This window comes from Sciurus carolinensis, chromosome 8, assembly GCF_902686445.1.
Source record: "Sciurus carolinensis chromosome 8, mSciCar1.2, whole genome shotgun sequence".
NCBI classification, from domain to species: Eukaryota; Metazoa; Chordata; class Mammalia; order Rodentia; family Sciuridae; genus Sciurus; species Sciurus carolinensis.
The window spans coordinates 58,558,370-58,580,187 of NC_062220.1; the positions used below are offsets into that span (position 1 = coordinate 58,558,370).

At 32.6% G+C, this 21,818-nt stretch overlaps 1 protein-coding gene across 1 annotated transcript in view; it reads left to right on the plus strand.

The window, feature by feature from the left end:
• Positions 1-21,818, plus strand: part of Pclo (piccolo presynaptic cytomatrix protein) — a 423,596-nt gene that overhangs the window by 328,272 nt on the left and 73,506 nt on the right. Inside the window, exons 16-20 of the mRNA XM_047560916.1 lie at positions 2,590-2,616; positions 8,614-8,707; positions 9,873-9,944; positions 11,460-11,640; positions 13,581-13,775. Of these exons, the coding sequence (XP_047416872.1) occupies positions 2,590-2,616; positions 8,614-8,707; positions 9,873-9,944; positions 11,460-11,640; positions 13,581-13,775 (569 nt within the window). The remainder of the gene's footprint in view (positions 1-2,589; positions 2,617-8,613; positions 8,708-9,872; positions 9,945-11,459; positions 11,641-13,580; positions 13,776-21,818) is intronic.

Sequence of the window (21,818 nt, forward strand, 5' to 3'; positions counted from 1 at the left end):
GCCTTAAAGAGTTCTGAAATAGCAGTAATCACAATTCAACCAGCCTGTGGAGCAAATCAACATTCAATTCTTGGAAACATTCCTGTAATGATCAATCAGATTATGAAATCAGTTAAGAAATTACCTGTGGTAGATGTAAAGAATTAGTTTTCATTCCCAAATTTTTTTAAATCAATCGATGTTTAGTTGCTGTCTTTTATAAATGCTAGTATTTTCTAATGTGTTTGATGTTCTTTAAATGGCTGTTAATATGCCCCTATTTATATGTGTATTTCCACATCAGTGTTTTAGAAATAATAGTAATTGAGAATAATATTTGAGTGGTTGACTTGAGTAAGTAAATGGAAAATATCTCTGAATCTCTTGTGTGATATATACCTCGTTGACATAAAGTAAGTATTCAGAGCTGAGTGTGTTGCTGAGAGCACATGGGCAGCATGCTGGAGGCCCTGAGTTCAATCCCCAGCAACAAAAAAATTAATAAATAAATGATAAGTGCTCTTTGGAGATGTATAATTTTCATATAATTAATGCTAATTACTATGTTCTGATATGTGACTCAGTACTCAAGGGTGCTTTCAAAACAGTGATTTGGCTTCTATAAATCATTTTTATCTGAACAACTTATTTAGCCAAATTAGCATGATGAAACCATAAGTAATCAACACATGAAGGTATAATAAAAAGAACTCTGGGTTGATAATTTGAAGAAACAGTTTATATTTTGTTTATTTTTTTTCTTTCAATCTGGGGAGTAACATTTGAATATTACTTTTTGCTTGGAAATTTTCAACTGTGATATAGAAGCAGAGAACCTAGTATAATGACCCACCATGTACCTATCACCCATCTTCAAGAATTTTTACTTACCGGGCGTTTGTGTTTCATTTTTACCCTTGTGCACTCCCTCCACCCAGATTGTTTTGAAAAAATTTCATCTACTGTAACTTTCTCTGCAAATATTTTAGTATACATATCTAAAAGATAAGGACTTACTTTAAAATAATCATAATACAAATATGTAACCATAATTGTAAAATTTACCAATAATTCTTATTTCCCTAGTTACTTCATAATATTTTCCTAGTTGGTTGGGGACCTACTTGACATTTATAGAGCATGCTACCCAACAATAACAAATTACATAGTCTTTTAAAGTACACATGAGCAATCACCAAAACTATTGTCTAGGCAAAAACAAGAAACAAAAATCCTTCAACATTGAAATCCTACAAAATATGTTTTCTGACTTTAGTTGATTGTTTTGAATGGGATCCAAATTAGAGTCATACATTGCATTTATATATCTGCTATTTATTGTATGTCACCATGGTATATGACCAATTTCTTTGAAATTTGGTTTCTGATTAATATTGAGAGAGCTAGGATAGGAGAACCATAGCTTTAGTTTTCCTGGGGAGAGAAATTAGGTAATACTCAGAAAGTAATTTGAAAATTGTAAGGTGCTAAGTTAAATTCAGTAGACAGGCTTTAATTTCATCATTCCCAAAAATTTCACTTAGAAACTTGGAATAGTTGGTATGTTTGCTCTAGCTTTAATTTATCAAATAGTTTTAAACCCTCAATAATTTATACATAGCAATTACCTACTATTCACATAATCTAAAAATGGAGATCTCTTGTTTTAATTAATTTATGCATTTATGTAGTTGCATGGCCACATCTTTTAAAGTGAGTATAACAAAAATGGCAAAAAACCGTACTTCATTCTGACTTGAACTGTGGTCATTAAAGCTTTATTTTTTTTTTGGTGGGGGGGAGGTACCTGGAATTAAACTCAAGGGAACTCGACCACTGAGCCACATGCCCGGCCCTATTTGTTTGTATTTTATTTTAGGACAGGGTCTCAGTGAGTTGCTTAACACCTTGCTTTTGCTGAGGCTGCCTTTGAACTCGGGAGCCTCTGTCTCAGCCTCCCAAGCCACTGGGATTACAGGCATGTGTCACCACGTGTGGCAAAGCTTTAGTATTACTTAATGACAGTATTATGAAACCAGGGGAAATCAATTTCAAGGATTTGTCTCTAATTAGTATTTTTTAATAAATGAATGAAAGTATTTTATACTACATGAGAGTACCTGTCTTTTATTTATACAGGATATATTTTAATTAGAATGTTGCAAACTTGAATAACCAAAAAGAACAGGTAGGCAATGTGAATATGTCAGTCCCTTCTGGAGAAAATAACAGGGAATAATGAGAACTATAGCGAAATGGAGATGAATGCCTACCTCCAGCTATTCTCATATAATTTCTCCAAGAAATATCCTAATGAGTGGAATTGAGCTTAAAGTCAGCTAATATGCTACCCATACTCAACTCCTAACTCTATCACTAAATTACTCCTAATTATCTGCAGTGATCAAGGCATTGAGATTTACTGTGAAGTATTTTTTTTCTCTGTACTTCTAAAATGATCTTCTGCCTCATGTCATTTATCTGTTATGGTATAGTTTCTCTAATTATTATTCTCATATTTTCTTCCTTATTTCTGTTCCTAACTTTTTTTCTTCCTCTTTTTCCTACTTTCCTGTTGTGTCCTTCACTCTGCTCTTGGAATCAATGCAGTCAAGTCATGGTTGTCCAGAATGCAAGGTAGAGTTGATTCTCTTTCAGTGTCAAGCTATGCTCTTATGCCTAGAGTTGTGCTTTTTGTACTGTTATATACATTGATTTGCACTTCAATGTGGGTTGTAACATTTATTTTTCTATAGTTTTTATCTAACCCTACAGCAAATTGTTCTGACCACATTTCTAAATAGTTTTAGCAGGTATATGCAATAGGATGCAGAAAAGTACAAAATATTAAAAAGTAGAAAATATTAAAAACCAAAGTAAACATGGAAACTACCACCCTGAAATTAGATGTAACTAAATATTTTATTCATAATACATTCACTAAATCTCAATTTACTTTGCACTTTGACATGGTGATGGATTTCTTGTTAAGACTAGTTCTGTCATCTCAGGACACACTCCAGTTCTCGGGCTGATATGTGAAATTCGTTTCTGTTTCAAAGAGATAGTGTCATTTTTAGAACAGACATTATCAATCATATTATTCAGAATCTCTGGGTCTTTTATCTAGAGAAACTGGTTGGGGGCAGGAGACACCATCATAGTAGTGATTGCATTTAGCTTAGAGGAGACTTTGTTTTGTCAATGTAAATAAAGGTTGAATGTCTGGGACATCTTGGGTTACAGTTTGGAAGCTCTAGGAGTCAATCTTTCATCTAAAAGTCACTTTCAAAATATCTTTAAGAATCATCAGTGTGAGAGGTAACTGTAATGACAAGGTACTGAAATCAAGTTGGACTATGGAAGCCGTGTAATATGGGTTTGGTCAAGCATGCTGGCACACGCCTGTAATTTCATTGACTCGGGAGACTGAGGCAGGAGAATCACAGGTTTGAGGTCAGTCTGGATAACTTAGCAAGATACTTTCTCAAAATAAAAAATTAAAAGGCCTGTGGGTGTAGCTCAGTGGCAGAGAGCTCTGGGTATTATCCCCAATACCACAGAAACAAACATGAAAAAAGCAAAAAAAGAACTTGGGTTTGAGTTTCACCCCTGTCACTTAGAAACTATGAGATTTATCTAAAACTATTTTATCCTCTGCTAACCAGGAATAATAACCTATTTCACATGATTTTTGTGAAATATATGGGGTAATGAACCACAGTGATAAGCATATTATCAGGTACATAATAAGCTTTCAGCTAATGGCAATTGCTATTATTATTGCCAGTGATAAATATAAACTAGCCAATGGTCATTTATCTCTAAAAAAAATAAAAGTGAGCACTGGGGAATATGGTCTATTTGGGCTAATCAAATATACTAACTTCTTTAACAAAACTAAGAAAACCAAACAACTTTTCTTTATTAACAAAATGCAGATGATTAAAGTTAAAAAAAAAAGAATACAAGTACTGTTAGCTAATTTGTCATTTTTCTCATTTCTTATTTCCTCTTCCTGGACTTTGATTAATATACTCAAACTCTGAGAGAACAAATGTCAGGCCAGAGAAGGTGAAAGAATAACAAGGAAGGAACCCAGATAGTCAATGAACTTAATATACACCCCTGGATCATTAAGGAGTGGAAATGAGCATATCTGAAGTGTCGCCCTCTGATCTCTCTTCACTCTGTTGGGCAAAGTGCACATTTCTTTCTCATTAATGAGGTTTTTCTATGATTGTAACTAGGTTTAGCTATCATTATGCCTGGAAACCCAATTATTTTTTGAACTTTCTCTAAACTTTGTTGTTAGCATATCAAACTATTTTCTCTGGGATGGATATTAGATGCATTTGCAATATAATAACCAAAACTTATTTTGTCTCAATGAATTTTAAAGAAAAAAAAAAGAATTACAAATGTTTTAAGAATTCATTTAACAAACTTTATTTTAGCCTAACTATGTGCCAGATACTGTGCCAACTGCTGGGGTTTGAGTTGACAACACAGTAGTAGTCTCTACTCTCAGGAAAATGGGAAAATAAAGTGACAGATGACCAATACACTGCTGCTTAGAAAATGGCGTATGCGCTGAACCTCTTTTTTTTTTTCAATATACACACACATACGTTGTGAAACCATAAAGGAAAATCAACTAAATGAAATGAATACTTTCAAGGTTTTACATAATTAATTCTATGAAAATAAAATGCAAAGAAGTTACCACATTCTGTTTTTTTTTTCCCTTTTTTCTTTTAAAATGGGAAAAAAATATGGACAACTCTTCTCTGCTGGTTTAGGTGGAATATCTGAATTTAAAATATTTTCTGGTGACTTCCTTGAAAACATCTACCTATGACACAATAGCCAGTGAAAACAAATGAAAAAAAAAAAGGAAATCAGTCAAAACTTCAAGGGGATAAAATTGAAAATATACATAGATATTAAGATAAACAAACACCATGTTCTTAATGAATTGACTTTTTATTTTCCCTTATTAATAAATTTTTGATTATGAGATATGTCCTAATGGTCATAGTACAATGCCATTAATGTAATATTCCATGAGGGAATGTACTGTCATGCATTTACCAGACAAGAAAGGAAAATGAGAGTGAACTCTGTTTCTCAGCCTGAATTTATTCTGACATTCAAGATTCCCCAGCTTAGCTGCTCACCACTCCTCTAACCCACAGATTTCAACCTGGCTTTGAGAATTATGGCAGGTTTTCAATTATGTGAAATGCCAATACATCCTGCTGGGATCATGCAAAAGATGGGCACAACATGGTATTTACATACAAGTGTTACTGAAGAAATGGCTTTGTGTGCCAGCTCTGCATGTCAGGATTGCAAATGCAAAAAAAGTTGGCAGAAGGTTTCACTGGTATTTACACAGCCCAGTCGTGGGGTGGGCAGGGTGTGTGTGTGCAAGGGCAGCATGTTTACCTCTATTCATCCTAAAAGCAATGAGTGTCTAGAGTCTGGAGAGATTTAGAGAATCAAACTCCTTAATAAGATTAAGATGTTCTTTCAAAATGGACATCTTTATTTGTGTCTGGTTTAGATTGCTTTTGAATGGATCTGTTAAAAAAAATAAATACCTATAATAACTATATAACTATCATGTCCCATGATATTCACATAGGTATGCCATTAAGAATTTCCTTAGACAACTCTCTAAGAGTGGCCTACTTTTTTGTATCATGTGTTTGTATGCACATATCATATGTAATTTATAGTGCATATATATATATACATATATATACATATTGTGTTTATATACATATAAATATCTACACATATACATATACATATAAAATAAGTATTTAAATTGAAGTGGAGAACTTTACATTATAAAAAAATTGATACCCCTGCTAATAAAGCCTCCAAATAAGAAAATAGAAGATAAGTGACATTTTATGATGAACCTAATCAATTAAACTCATGTATTATGTATTTAAGAGCAAGGAATCAGATTCCCTATATTTGAATCCTAATCCTGACAGTCAAGAACTGTGCATGCAACCTTGCCAACCTACCTTAATTCCTCCGAACTTCAGTTTTTCTTCCTATTAAATGAGGTAATAAATAATACCTGTATTTTAAGGATGATTTGAGGGTTAATTGAGGTAACACATAAATATAATTTAGAACTCTGCCTAGAAAAAGTAAGAATTTTACAAAAGTTATTATTTTAGCATGCTTGCTTTATAAAGTGCTTTTTATGCATGAATCAAATTCGATCATGATAATCAAATATATGATCACATGTTAATACAATTAAGTAAGAATTGAGCAGTTGTAAACTTGATAGAGATGCACAGTTTCAGGTAGAGAGTTGGTATTCAATAAATGTTGCTGTGTAAGTAAAAAAAAAAGTCTAAAGATGGATGTGAAAATTTTAATAACAATTATTTATATTTATGAATTTAAAAAGACACTGATAAATCCTTTGGAAAACATTTCAACACTACATATCCTTCAATATAGACATATCTAAAATTTTACTGAAAGTATGAGTTTGCATTTGACATTTATTCTCAATTATTAACATTATCAGATTCAAATTTTTAGAATTTGGGGAAATAATTTTACTACTCATCACTGTGTGATAAGTCCTTTCTGTAGTTTTCCCATGGTCTTACCCTTTGTTACCTAAGTCCAAAACAAGCAGAAACTTCAAAACTGATACTATCATATATTGTTTCCTATAGGAATAGCTGTGATTCTAGAGTGCCAGTTTGCTATTAACTTAAAAGTGGTCATGTTATTCTTATCATCAAAAAACAAAACAAAACAAACAAAAAAAACTCCTAAATATAAGGAGACATAGTTCAGCAAAATATTTGAATTTTTTGTCACAAAGTACTGAAAATTATAAAAAATATCTTAACAAATACCTATGTACTTGTTATCCAGCTATATCAAATATTCAAATACTCAAATATTCAAATTTTGTTATATTTGTTCAATATTTAATAAAAGGTATTTTATAGGGACCCCTGGAGCCTTCTGAAATCCCTTCCTTATCTACCTAACATAACCACTCAATCGAATTTAATATTTATACTTCCTTTTATCATATTATATTTATATAAGTGTCTTATATGCATGTATACTAGATCATTTATACTATTATTTCATGTGATTTTAGGTTTATATCATACCTTACTATATTTGTCCTTCTGCAAATTTTTTGATGAATATACTTTTAAGATCTACATATTTTATATATGGATATTTAATTTATTTTAACTGCTGTTTATTACATAATTGATTGAATATATCATAGTGTAGTCTATTTCTTACTATTAGCAACAATATTCAATATTACAAACAATATTGTTTTATTATTAGGAACAATATTTAATGAACAAATTTCTTTTGCACAGAGGGGAGAACTTCTCTAGGGCAGAAGTGGAATATTCCAGATGTTAAAGTATATATAAACTTAAATTTCTCTAGAAATAAACAAAGTTACCTAAGAAGTATGTGTGCAAACATGTTTTCTGTCCACAGTATATGAGTTCGTGTTTCTTTAAATGATTGTCTATATATTTCCCAAGAATGTGTGCAATTTATCTTAAATAACAAAATCATCAAATACTGACCTTATTTTTATATGTTCAAATGGGTGGTTAAAAGGGAGAATATCACTTTATTTTTTAAATAGGTTTCAGGTCACAATGGTTGACATGTGAGGTGTTCTGAGATACCAGTTTAGTATCTCTTAGTCTTAACTACACATTATATTTACCTGGGAGCTTTCAAAAATCCAGATGCTCAATCCTCATGCCAGAATTAATTATATCAGACTTTCCTTGGCAATGCAGGGGTTAAGAAGGTGTAGATGGAATGCTAACTGCCTCTCCTTCCCTGGCCAGAGCTCAGATCCCCAAGTGACCCACTCTGCAGTCATTGTTATGAATTACCACCCCTGCAACTGGCTGGTAAGAGCATAAAGCCAGAGAGAGAGGGAAGATGGCAGAGCTACCTCTAAATGTGGGTTTGAACTAGAGTTTGATTCTCAACAGCTAAAAATTTATATTTAATTAAAATTTTTCTAGCTATAATAAATATCATACCTTATCAAGAGCATCAGGATATACTTTAAATATTAGATAAATGCTTATGAAATTCCAGCTATATCAATAGCTATTCTTCATCACTTACTCAGTTAATACATTCATTGCTCTTTTGTGTCTGTTTTAGAAATAATGAATTACAAGACAATATAGCTTTACTAGATTGATTAGATGCAAAACCATTGGAAAGTTAAACACCAAATCATTATTTATAGGGAAAGAAGATATTGATGTTACCAAATAGTTTGTGCAGTTACCTCCTACATTCAGGAAAGATTAAGATTTCTAAAATTATAGTATTGTTAGAACATCTATAGGCATTTCTTTTAAAAAATACTCATTAGGGCAAACAAAACTGAAGGCATCCAACATATTTTTAAATTGTCATTGTATATTCAATTTAAAATAAGCCTTTGGACATGAGGATAATGGGACGATTATGCAGTGATTTGGAAGAAAATATCTTGAAAAGTCTGCATGTCCTTCAATTTGACTGTGAAGTCATTAGTTAAGGTGAATAATCAAAACAGCTCTTTCTTTACAGTGCTGAGTACAAGAGAAGGACTAAATATGTTCAGAAAAGTCTTAATCCTGAGTGGAATCAAACAGTAATTTATAAAAGTATTTCCATGGAACAGGTAAGTAATGATTATTTTCTAGGTGACAGATTTGGGATAATTTAAATATAGGGATGATAAAATTTTAAAAATATTGGGACCCATATTAATTTTTCCCATAGAAACAAAGAGTTCAATAAAATACATGTAAAAAATGAGTGAAGTTCAGATATGATGAAAGTAAATGTAGGTATTTTGACGAAACAGCCAAAAAATGAGCAAATAAGTAAATTAGTCTAGTGTAATGATTTCCATTGATTATTTCAAAATTCAAATATTTCAATAGAATGAATCATCTTTATGCTTTTGGGGAAAATATTTTCAACAGCCTATTATTTTGACTATTACAAGTGATTCAAGGAAAAAAACCCAAAATTCAGCACATCAAAATGGGTTATCACACCATACCATATTTTAGGAATACATCTATTCCCTAAATTGAGGCCTCCTTAGAGATGGCAATATGAGGCTTAATTGTGCAGAAGGATCACAGTGGTTAGCATAAAGATCATCACCACAAATACGTTACCTGAGGCAAAATTGCTTCAATGTGCTTTTAAAAATCTTAACTTTCCATGCATAGCAGAAAATAACTGATAGTTTATAAGGTTAAATTCAGAGAGAAGAGAATACTAACAGACCAGGAAGAAATTGTCTTTCAAAAATGAGGCATTTCATTTGTCCTCTGAAAGATGAACTTGATTATGAAGTTGCAACTGGATATACATTATAATCTGAGTTCTTTAAAGTAAGTTAAATTTACCTGCAAAAATAAGACAGTGTCACTATATTTTTTATAAATCATTAAAACAAAAATGTTTAAGTATTAAAATTCAAAAATATTTTAAATAATCCTGGATATTTTTGCCATCTAAGAATTTCTTATATTAAAAGATTGTTTAGATTATGCTTGCTATTTTTAAAAAATGGGTGGGTGAGAGTGGGATAGAACAATAGGAAATAAAATTTGCCATTTTGTTCACAAAATATGATCAAACACTAGATGGGACTGCAAACTAATTTTAAACAATATTTAGGATAAATCTGCATTATTTCAGATAGGATTTCAAGTGGTTTTACACAAGTGAAAAGGATTCAAAGGTGACAATAAATTAGTCTATTACGTGAATATAGTGAAATTTTCTGATGGAAAAGGGGGTTGATGACAGTTTTATTTGAACTATAGCTCAAGAAGAAAACGCTGGAGGTGACAGTTTGGGATTATGATAGATTTTCTTCCAATGACTTCCTTGGGGAGGTAAGCCTCTGATTTCCTTTTCCTTATTTGCTACCATTGTAAACCACCAATTTAAAGCATGATGCAAAGCACATATCTTAAGTTTATAAAATAATCATTTCTAAATAAAATCCTTTTGTCGATATAATTTATTTCCTGAGTTACTTTTTGAATGTTTGAACAACTTGAGAAATGGTTTTGCCTACTACTTTATGTACTTTATAATTATTTGCAAGAATAATTAATTATTTTATTAATTATTAATGCACAGCAATAATCATGCTGTGAACCCAAATAAGATTTGAGGTAATGAATTTATGTTATAAAATGAGCTGGATTTTTTTAAATGGAATTTCATGTTCCTCAATTGCTGTTTCTTACTGCATGTGTAAATGACTTGATATAGCATTTACATTGTAATTTATGATTAATTATCCTAAGAAAAAATTTCTCAGATATTATCAGAAACAAAACTAGGAATAGGACCTAACAATCAAAAGAAGATCTTGTGGTGTGTTTTCATCTATGATGTTCCAAATCTATTTTAGTTGGTGCTTTTAGAGCAGAAGTTTTGAATGTATTTGAAAAATAAATTATTTGCAAGAAATCTAAAACTTACACAAGGTGATGTCCTTTTGCTAGAGACTGTGTAAAGCAGGTGATAATGTGGGCTTCTTTGATTTTTAAGACTTTGTACCTGCACAAATCAGATCATTAAACCCTCACCTTTGGAGTTCAGTCCTAGTCCAACCCCGTGGACTAATCTTGATCATAAGCAGGACTGCTCCAGGATATAATGCTGTATCTGAGCTAATGTTTTCATTTAAAAAACTGATGTGTGGAAATCCTTCCAATTTATTGTTTTCTATTTACCTGAATCCAGAGCATATGTCCATTGCAGTGGGGTTTATTAGTTCTTTATAACTCATCAAAACCAAGGCACCAGCAACTGTGTAATGTGCCATTATTTATATGCCACTAAGAAAAAAATATACCATCAATTAAACCATGACACAGTGCTTTCTCATCATGTTATTAGTCACATCTTTATTTCAGGTATTGAAGTGTGTTTTAATAGAAGAAATTAGTAATTGCAAATTATCCATTATTGTCATTATTTTCATTTTGTCCCTCTTGTGACTAAACTCATACATTTTTTTAAAGTTGCTAGCTGAGTTTAGGACTAGAATTTCATATAAAAATTTTCAGTTTCATGAAAAGATTGATTTGCGACCCTACCTTTTTACATGATATCCAAATAATGGAATTAATATTCAAAGACATTATAAAGTTCAATGTAATCAACATTTTCTGAGTATCCAATATGCATAAGACATTGTTTGCAATATCATAGGTGAAGAAAAATGAGGGGAAAAAAAGAAAAGAAAACTGAGGAAGACAGCATCACCATCTTCACAAGTTACCCTGAGTCCTTTGGTTTATATCCTTGAACAAATTTTAGATTTGCAGAAAAAAGTAATTAATTGATCATCATTAATTCATAGATTTCATTGATTTATTGCATTCTTTTTTCAGGTACTGATTGATTTATCTAGCACATCTCACCTGGATAACACTCCTAGGTGGTATCCACTCAAAGAACAGACTGAAAGCATTGATCATGGCAAGGCTCATTCCAGCCAGAGCAGCCAGCAGTCCCCAAAGCCATCTGTCATCAAAAGCAGAAGCCATGGTATCTTCCCTGACCCATCCAAGGGTAGGAGATGTTTCAAGTACAAAAAGTTTTTGTCCATTTGTTCACTCAGTATCTTCTTGAATGTATATTTAATGTATATTGAAAATTTAGAGAATGTCAGAAAAAAATTAAACATAATTGTATGTAAAGAGTTGATATGGAATTGAGAGAACTGAGTTCTAATTTCAGATAACCACATTCTTAAGTAAATGACTTTCCAATCCTCGCTTTACCTCTCCATTTTTCAATCTGCAAAATGGAGAAGTTTGGGCTATATGAACTATTTGGTCTTTTCTATTCCTCAAAATCCATGATAATATGATTTTAGAAGATGTATTGGAGTATTTCATAAAGAAAATATAAAAATCCCTTCTAGCACATTGACTAAACATAGTCAGCATTTCTATTTAAGTATATTCCTTTTAATTATTTGAATCTCTGATTTTTCATGAATATACTCTTAATCTATAGATATAATTTTGCATTCTTCTTTTTACTTAGTGTGTCAAGAACATTTTACCTGTGTCATCAAAACATTTTGGTATGCTAAATTTTGTTGTTTTTCCTAAATGTTGGAGTGAAACTAAATTTTTTTAGGATAAAAAGAATCAATATTATATTATTTACAATAAAATATGAACATGGTAAATTTTAAGAAATCAAAACAGGAAGACAAAACAAAAATTCCAAGTAATAAAATTAATGTGTATTTGGCAAGATTCAAGAACATAAAGTCAATATTGGAAAAGTATCTAATGAAATTTTTAATAAATTTTATGTGGAAAATATAAAGAACTTAGAATAGACAAACCAGTCTTGAAAAAGAAGAAAAAATTGAAAGACTTACAATATATAATTCAACATTTCCTATAAAAATACAATACCTAAGATGTTTTGATATTTGCTGAAGAGTAGTCAGTAGTTAATGACACAGAATAGACAATCCAGAAATAGATGCACTTGCCTAAAGCTCATTTTTAAACTATTATTATTTTTAAAATAATAGTGGCATACATTGGATTTGGCAATATATACAGCATTACTTTTGAGTGATATTTTCCTTTTGGAGGTTTATTACCAACCATCTTCAGCACAAGATGATTCCTTGTCATAAATTAGGTTCGAGGATAAATATGTGATATCTTATCTAGAAATGCTGAACTATTAATAAAGGTTAAATACAACTTTCATACCAAACTTTAGTTTTGTTTTCTTGTCTCTGATGCATTTCTCAGAAAGTACATCAAATTGAACAGCACTTCTATGTACATTAGAAGAGAATGGATTATATAGTGCTCTAGGAGATGGGAATCTAAGGTCATGTCTAGAAGTCCATCGAGTTGATATGGTAACCACTGACTGCAATGAGTGCAGTAGACTACTTATGATTAGGTTTCATAGTTCGTTATGGGTTCTGCCTAACCATTTAGACTTTGCCCCATCTAGCATTCTGCAAGATGTTTAGTCCAGACCTCTCTCTCTCTGAGACTTAGTAAATGTGATCCATACATTCTCTAAAATTACCAGAGAAAATGATTCTATAATCTTTACATTTAATATTCTAGTGATTCTCACTCCTCATTTAAAACTTCACTATATTTTTGCTTAAAGATCCCCCTGGGGCAATGTTAAACCTATTATCTTTTATCTGACCTCTACTAGAATGATCAGAGTTGCAAGAAGAAACTAGAAATTAACAAAGGCATTACTTGAGGCAAGTTAGGATGTATTCCTCTTCATAATCCTCTCTCTTTTCAAGATTTGAATCCTTTTGATTTCATCCCCAAAACTGTTTTCCAATGTTTAGTCATATTACTATATGGTAAGCAGTAGCACAAATGATTCATGAAAGACAGTATTAAAATAAATCTGAGACAGTTCCAAATTTTATGTAGACCAAGCTCGACTGCAGGAAGTCTGGAGCAACTTTAACTTTAACTGTTCTACCCTTTTGTAACCAGACATGCAGGTTCCTACCATTGAGAAATCCCATAGTAGTCCTGGTAGCTCAAAATCATCGTCTGAAGGCCATCTCCGTTCTCATGGACCATCTCGCAGTCAAAGCAAAACCAGCGTCACTCAGACCCACCTGGAAGATGCAGGGGCTGCCATAGCCGCTGCCGAAGCCGCCGTGCAACAACTCCGCATTCAACCAAGTAAAAGACGCAAATAAATTCCTCAGCATGGCAGCTTAATGTTCATCTGTTGCCTTTCTCTCCTGCTGTCCTTCCCTGTTTGCTTTGTTTTTGGCATCCCTTGCTCACTCTGTTCTCTGTCCTTTTGTTCGTGTAAGAACAGTATCAATACATAAATATGCTCTCTCTTATTCAGTTTTTTTATTTTATTTTAATTTACATAGACTGCAATAAAACTGGCTGTTTCTCCATTGTTTCCACCATCCATCCACCCTGGCTCATAGTATTTGGTAGCTGTGTCTGTGATGTTTGCAGGCAAAGCAGTGTTGTGTGTCCTTTTTGTGTGTGCTTAAATATTCTTTAGAATGCAGGAATTATAAGCACAAGTAGCTGCCAATTTTCCAAGCATTACACACAAAAAAGCACACACGCATGCGCGCACACACACACACACACACACACACACACACAAAGTATTCGTAGAAAATTAGCAATGAGATTCTTGCACCTGAAAACACTCAAAATTTAGACAGAAGAGTCTTGAGACTAATAGTCAAGTTCTAGAACCTAGGGGAAAAAGCCATTTCAAACCAATGCTTTAAAACATGAAGAAATTATGCATGTGAGATGTTGTAGCTTTCCATGCGTGAAACTTCCTAGTCTTTTTGAAAAATCTGTGAAGAAAATCATATCTCATATATTCTAAAAAGTATATATTATTGATGTATGTATGAGCATATGTGATGAGGTAATGTGACCTCGTTAAGGAGCACAATTGGTCCCTTCTGTTGGATCACACTTTGTATATGATAACAGAGAATTTACAGGTTATTTTTTTCTAATTATTGAAATCCTTTAAAAGTCAAGATGTGCTGTGTCTAGTAGCTGTAAATCAATCAAAGTATAGCAGTTCACCCATTTAACTGCTGGGTTTTGTTTTTCACTTTATTTGTGAAAATATAACCAATCGATATATACAAACTCAAGTGCAGGTATTTCACCAGTGTAGGTGCACTGTTACTTCCACATGGCATCAGCCAGGCAGTGAGATAGATGGTTGTTTTCCCATCTCCCCAGTCATCATTTTCAAAGAAACAGCCAGTTTTAACGTCCTCTAGTGCTGTGCATGTGGTGTCATTTTGGCATTTGAAAACACAATTGAAATAGAGCAAAAGAACACTTCTGTTTGCATGAATAACATTTAAGCTGGTTCCATCTGAGGTACATACTCTGGGTTTCCATTTCACCCACACTGCCACAGCAGCACATAAAAGCGGTCAGTCTAATCATGCCAGGAAGCAGCACAGACACAGCATAGCAGGAGTCCTCCCCATTCAAAGAACTCAGTCTGATAATCTGCCTCCACCAGCCAATGGCAACCAAGACCAAAGCCAGCTAGCCCTCAGGAAGGTGATGTCTGATGGACCAGTCAAGCCAGAAGGAGGTGAGCAGAAAGGCCCTGTTCAAAGCACACAGCAAGAACATCCCCCAAATTTAAAGTTCTCATCTTTAATTTTTTAGAGATTGTCTGATAAAATGTTTATCCACTTTTTAATGTGCTTTTGTGGGCATGGCATTTTAGGACTTCATCATCACCATGTAAGTCCCAAGATCAGTCTCGTAATATATTGACTACAGTGATTTGTATTTTTCTATGCACTGGGCATCATTTGACTTTTGTTGGGAAATAGATTAACAGTATTCATATTGCAGAATGGAATGCATGCTACTAACCTAATCTGTTCAAGCATGACTATAAATATGTTGCATTGTGATAAAAGTTTAAAATGCTCACAGTTCAAGTTAGCATACCAGTTGGAATGTAGATCAGTTTTTGTTGCATATTATTTGAAGTGTAACTTTTGGAAATTCTTAGAGGAAAGTAAAGGAAAAATTGTCAATGCACTCATTCACCTTTCCATGGTGAAATTTTCTCGATCCTACAAGCAGACATTTTCCATTCGTGTTTCCATAGTTGTTAAGTGTATCAGATGTGTTGGGCATGTGAATATCCAAGTGCCTGTGTAATAAATAAAGTATCTTTATTTCATTCATAAACTACTGGGTTCTGAGCCATTGTTATATGATGCAGTATAAAATGTGTCAGTTTTTGTTTTCTCATTTGAATCGTTGCAGTAGAGTGTAGTTACTTTTCCATTACTAGTGGCAGTTGTAATGATAGAAACATTTGGGAACAGAACAAAATTCACATTAGAAACAAAATAGAAAGAAAATCATTACCAATGGAAGCATCAGAGTTTACATTAAAAAACGCAGATAATGGAATTGGGCTACCCCAGGCAACACTTCCACTGTTATTAGCAATCTTCTCAGGTACCAGTATAGAGGAAAGTAAATTCCATGAGCCCCTGCTTAGAGAAACAGCTAACCGAGATCCCATAGTTATATTCAAAAAGGAAAGGAAGTTTATCTGTCCCTCACCTGACCCCAGCATTCATGGAGTTTTCCCCAACAAAATGCACCATTGCCAGTGACAAGAATCAAACTAGCATGTTTTTCAAATAATTTCCAAAATTAATTTAAACCCTTTTTTAAAAAAAGATTTTAAAAAAATACTAGGATAGCAATATTAGCCTTCTCAAGTATTTTCCAACCTTAAAACACTCACTTTTATGAGTATTGCCACAAAATTAAAGTCTTGTACTCATCTATTAATTTTTATTTATTTTCAGAAAATTAAAAACATTTAATATGCCTTTTCCCCAACTAGTTAGATATTTGGGGTAATGGACGTATAGGGCAATATGAAGGTAAACCACTGAGATGTTTCTTAAATTTTTCAGTAAATAAGGAAAGAGTTTATTAGTATAATTTTGAATAAGTGTTTTTTTCACAATTATAAATTAGCACCAGTGCACAATTTCCCTGTCCTTTCTGGTCTTACCGGTACTTTCCAAAAGTACTTAAAAGTCTACCTCTCACCTTTTCTTCAATCAAATAAGTTCAGGTGATTTCTTCATATTATTCATTTTCTTACTTGAATATTATATTACTTACAAATGGCACAGTAATCAAATGTTTCCCTTATTTCATGCTTTATTTTTATGTATTGTGATTTAAGTATTTATATAATTATTTTGTAAGATTTTTATCATAGATGTGGCTCTTAAAATCTATATGAAAATGTTTTAAGCCCTTTTCTTTGAATAATGCTCAAACAGATAATGCTTATCTTTAAAGTGCTATTAATGAATTAGAAATCACTGTATTGAAAATATAACCAAAAGGAAAACTAGATAACATAGCATGCTTTCTTTTTTTAATGTTTTCCTAATAGTAGATAAAATGCTATTTTCTAAAATATAAATGTATTTTTTCCCTATTATAAATTAACCAATAATAAAGTTGAACCATGCCAACTGCCTAATAGCAAACATACTACAGGATTAAATTTACATAAAATGCAGTGAAATGTGTTTAAAATTTGGAAAAAGAAACTGATGGAGATATAAACATATAAAAGCAACAGGCTCCTATTCCCAAGTTCATGGCCTTTAGAAGTATTAGTAATAATTTTACATATTGAGATAGAAGTCTCCCTTTCAATCCTCACAATGGAGTTCATATAATCCCACCTGCATTCTGAAAATAATGTTCTACATTTGAATAGTTCTTCACCTTGTAGAGAGTGTTTTGTCATCCATTTCTCATTTTATCACACCAAGTGGATGAGGTGGTCATTCAGATATTCTTATCCCTGTTTTATGGGTGAACAATCAGAGAGTCAGAGGGGTAGGATGGTTGATTTAAGAATATAGCTAGAAATTTTCCAGACCAGCAACTATAGCCCTTGTCTTGTGACTCTCAGACCTTTGCTTTTTTAATTGATGGGATCTTTCAATATCAAACCCCTGATATCAATAAAAACAGTTGTCATTTACCTATTGGTTATTTATCACTAAAATTTCTGCAAATTATTAGAAATGGTGGCAGGATGCACTTTAGACTTTCTCTACCTGCATCATTCCTCCTTTCCAAGGGCTGGAAACTTAAAAAGCCATGGAAGAAATGTTCCTGCTGCACAAACCCAGTGAGTCAGTAGGCAGGATCTGTAGAGGAAGCTGTGTGCATCTGTAGGCATTTCTATCAAGGGTGACAAAATTGTCCCTAAAGAGCTTTTCAAATATTTTTGTAAGCTTCTCAGCAGATTTCTGCTTGAACTAGCATGATATATGGGTCAAGCAAGAATTATGGAGTGAGCCAAAAGGAACTCTTTCTCTCCCTCTGGGGTTTAGTTGCATGCTAGGGCATCTGAAGGGAAAGATTAGACAGATTGTGCCAAATCATCCTGATGCCTAACAACTCTGTGTTTGTATTTAGAAATCCCTGAAAGCGTTTTTTTTCCAATCTCCTTGGTTTGGTCGATCGCAGGTCCTACTATTTTAGAAAGCGATACCAGCCAGGGAAGAGAGTTTAGAATGTAGTGTTTTTTTTTTTTTTTTTTTTTTGTTTGTTTGTTTGTTTGTTTTCTTATTTTACGTCTTTGAGAACCATACCAAAATCAAAACAAATTAAAGTATTCTTAAAACCTGGAAGAATAATGTAGTCAACACTAATACATTAAATTTTAAAAGCAATTTGAAAATTTCTGTCTTTTTGTTTTATATTAAGATTTGGGATTTTGAGTTTTAAGTTTAGAGATCATACAGGATGGGTAGACATACCCTTCTCTCTGGGCAATAAAACAAGAGCTGTTGGGACAGGTGGAAGAGGATAGATGGGAAGCTGAATTATTAAATAAGTTGCATGAGGGAAATATGAAAGCCAGTTTGTGGTGTGGCCGAATTGTAGGAGAAAAGCCTGAAGCTACTTCCACAGACCGCTGCTGGAGACTCCACTTTCAATAAAGCTCATTTGCGGCACCTTTCAAACAAGAGTTTCATATGCATGTGTTGCCTTGCCAGACTCTTACCAAGCCATCACTCTGTGGGAGTTGCTCTCCTGGGCAAGTGGTAGTGGGAGGCTGGGTTGGGGAGTCAACGGGCTCTGGGAATGGAGCAAATTATTGGTTACAAAATGTAGTAACTAATCAATGTCTCATTTTCTTCTGACCCAAAGTAGAAGATCACTTTTGGTCAGAAGGAATTTAGCCTTCTCTGTTTCTGGAAAGAATAGGGCTTATAAGGGAAGTAAGGAGAAATCATAAGAGAAATAAGAATCGGTTCATTTGGAGGGGAAATCTGCTTTAATATTGTATGTACATGGTTAATAAAAACAAATTTGACATTCCTCATTTCAATGTGTTTGTGCAAAAAAAAATTAAAACATTTTAAAAAATAAAACCCTGAGAAATTTAAAATAACAAGAAAATTGAAACTGCAATGATGTGAACACAGCAAACATCTAACAAAACTTGAGAGAATCAATTTGAATAATTTTCAGTTTTCAAAGTTGTTTGTTCTCTGGGGATAAGGGCATTCATTTTTGGTTGTGTGTGAAAATTAAAATGTTTTTTGAGAGTTTCCATATCTTCTTAGAATGATTGCATATGCATTTTCAAATATTTATTTAGTTATTTGAATTTATTAGCAGAAATATATCTGCTATACATGCAGAGTCACAGCCAGTAAATGCATAGCAATCACATTCTGATCATATGACACTCTCTTATTTATGAACCTTCATTTCTGAAGGTGAATCCAATGATCTGCCATCAATGGCTAATTTTGGTCTTTTCCAATAGTGATTGTAGATCTCCACCAAGCCATCCATGTACTTTGATCTGGTCCACAATGATGATTTTTATGTTCATTTCACCTGACACAAAAGGAAACCAACTGACCCATCTAAATCTTAAATTTGGCTTCAACATTGCTATACTTCAGTCAATTGATCTAACCATGAGCCTCTATAATGAAAATGGAATTATCAATTCAGGATCTAAGAAGAGGAAATCTTATTAATAAACTCCTTTAAATACTATTTATGACATGATTTTAGTTTATCAATAAATACTCAGAAAAGCACGTTTTTTTAAATGCAAATTATTTTACATTGGGCTGGAGCAAATCATTTTCAGAAAGTCAGTTCATAAAATTACTACCAGGGAACAGGACCTGAGGAAAAACAAGAAAGGCAAGTAAATGGAAGAAAGAAATGAGAAGCATGGACTATGGGAAGGTTGATGGAGACACAGTGGGGACACTGGACAGTCAGGGTGCAATATGATCATGAGGCCAGGAGCTTTCTCATCTGGGATGGAGGGGTCATGGAACTAGGGAAATGATTCCTCCACTCAAAAGGAGTGGAGGAATACCAAGGACACCATTTGACTACTTAACAGTTTTGCCTAAGTTCACATTTTAACTGTCCATGAATTACTTGATTATTTTTCTGTTTCATCAACATATATTACACACATTTTGTAAAACCATGATATTTCACCCATTCTCCATTATGCAGGATGAATTGGGGTGGTGAGTGATGTGGGTATAAAATAGAATGGGGGAGTCGTCATGTGTACTGAGCCAGACTGTAAAAAATTCCTTTTTATCTTTACTCTATTACTGTGCTGTATGTGTAAATATATAGTTAACTATCAAGAAACCAAAAATACTTATGAATTTTAAAAGAAATCATATCAGAAATATAGAATTTTGATTGGGATGTTGTGTTTGTTAGATGTGTAAATAGAAATAACAGACACAATCACAGCTTTATATATTAATCTGTTCAAAAATACTGAAAGATACAAGTAATAAATTTAGTTGATAATTTGAACAAACACTAATGAAATTACTAATATCACAAATTACATAAGGCAGTTCAAGTTTTAAGAAAAACGCTTGGTAAATGCCAAGAGCCTGGATCCCTATATTTAAAACTATAGAAAAGACAGTGAAATAAAAATTTTGCTGTATTTGTTCTTGAAAAGAACGTAGAAGTAAAATCTGCTTCTCCTCATGAAATATTTAAATTCAAATATGATTCCAGGTTCTTAGATCATTATTTTTTTTACCTGACTCTATATAAAAAGAACTTGGTGTTTAGATAAAAATAGAAGATGGACATTTTTATAACTACTTAAATGTCTATACAGATGTATTATTATACTTTTGGCATCTTTTAAAGCATTCTTATTGCTAATGACATTTCATAAAGTAAATAACTACTAAATCACTGTTTTTGCTTCATACAACTATTAATATACAAGAATATTAAAAGATGTCATGTACAGACAATCCCCTTTGGGAAAAATCTGTATTGTTTTAGCCTGCCAGTTTTCATTATTTACTCTGGGTTTCTATGCACCATAAAATATTTTTTGTTTTGTTTTAAGCAAAGGTAGAACAGCAAAGCAAGTTTTGATGCTACCTATACTTTTTAATTGAGACCATAAATACTTCTAGAGGTGTGAAGCAAGTTCTGAATGAAGCAAGTTCTGAATAAAGACAATTTAAATTAATAATATAAATAATAAATTTTCTCAAAATAGCTAACAAGTGATATATTTTCACTACATAAAATGAAAAATGAAAGGCACCATAACATGATCTTGGTGTCTGTAATGACAATCAAAGAAGCTGATGATAACTGATTTCTTATTCTCATAGTTCTTCATTTCCACCAGCATAGGTCTTGACCAGTAATACTCTAAATGTAACCACTGATCTCCTGGGGGTCCCTGCAAGATCAAAAACTTTAGTATCAAGATGTTATATGCCTTTACACTCATTCTTAAGTGTATAGTGGAGTTTTCAGGAGTCAAAACAGCATTTCTTTGATGGATAAAGGAATATGGGCTTGTTGACTGTTTTCAAGTTTTCTTAAGTTTGCATGTGATAAATATCAATATCTATATCCTATATAAATTTCTTTGGATTATTATGTAATTTTTAAGAACATAAACGGGATCTTGAGACCAAATGTTTAAAGACCCACAGACCTATATCTTATGTACAGTCATAATTTTTACAATAGCCAAAGACTGGATAATTAAGGCTTTCTTCTAAGACATCATATTTGTGTCCAAATTTTCTGTGCCTTGTATATCTCTTCTATTGCATTTCAGAACCCATTCTTTTCTTTCTCCTTAATGTTAAT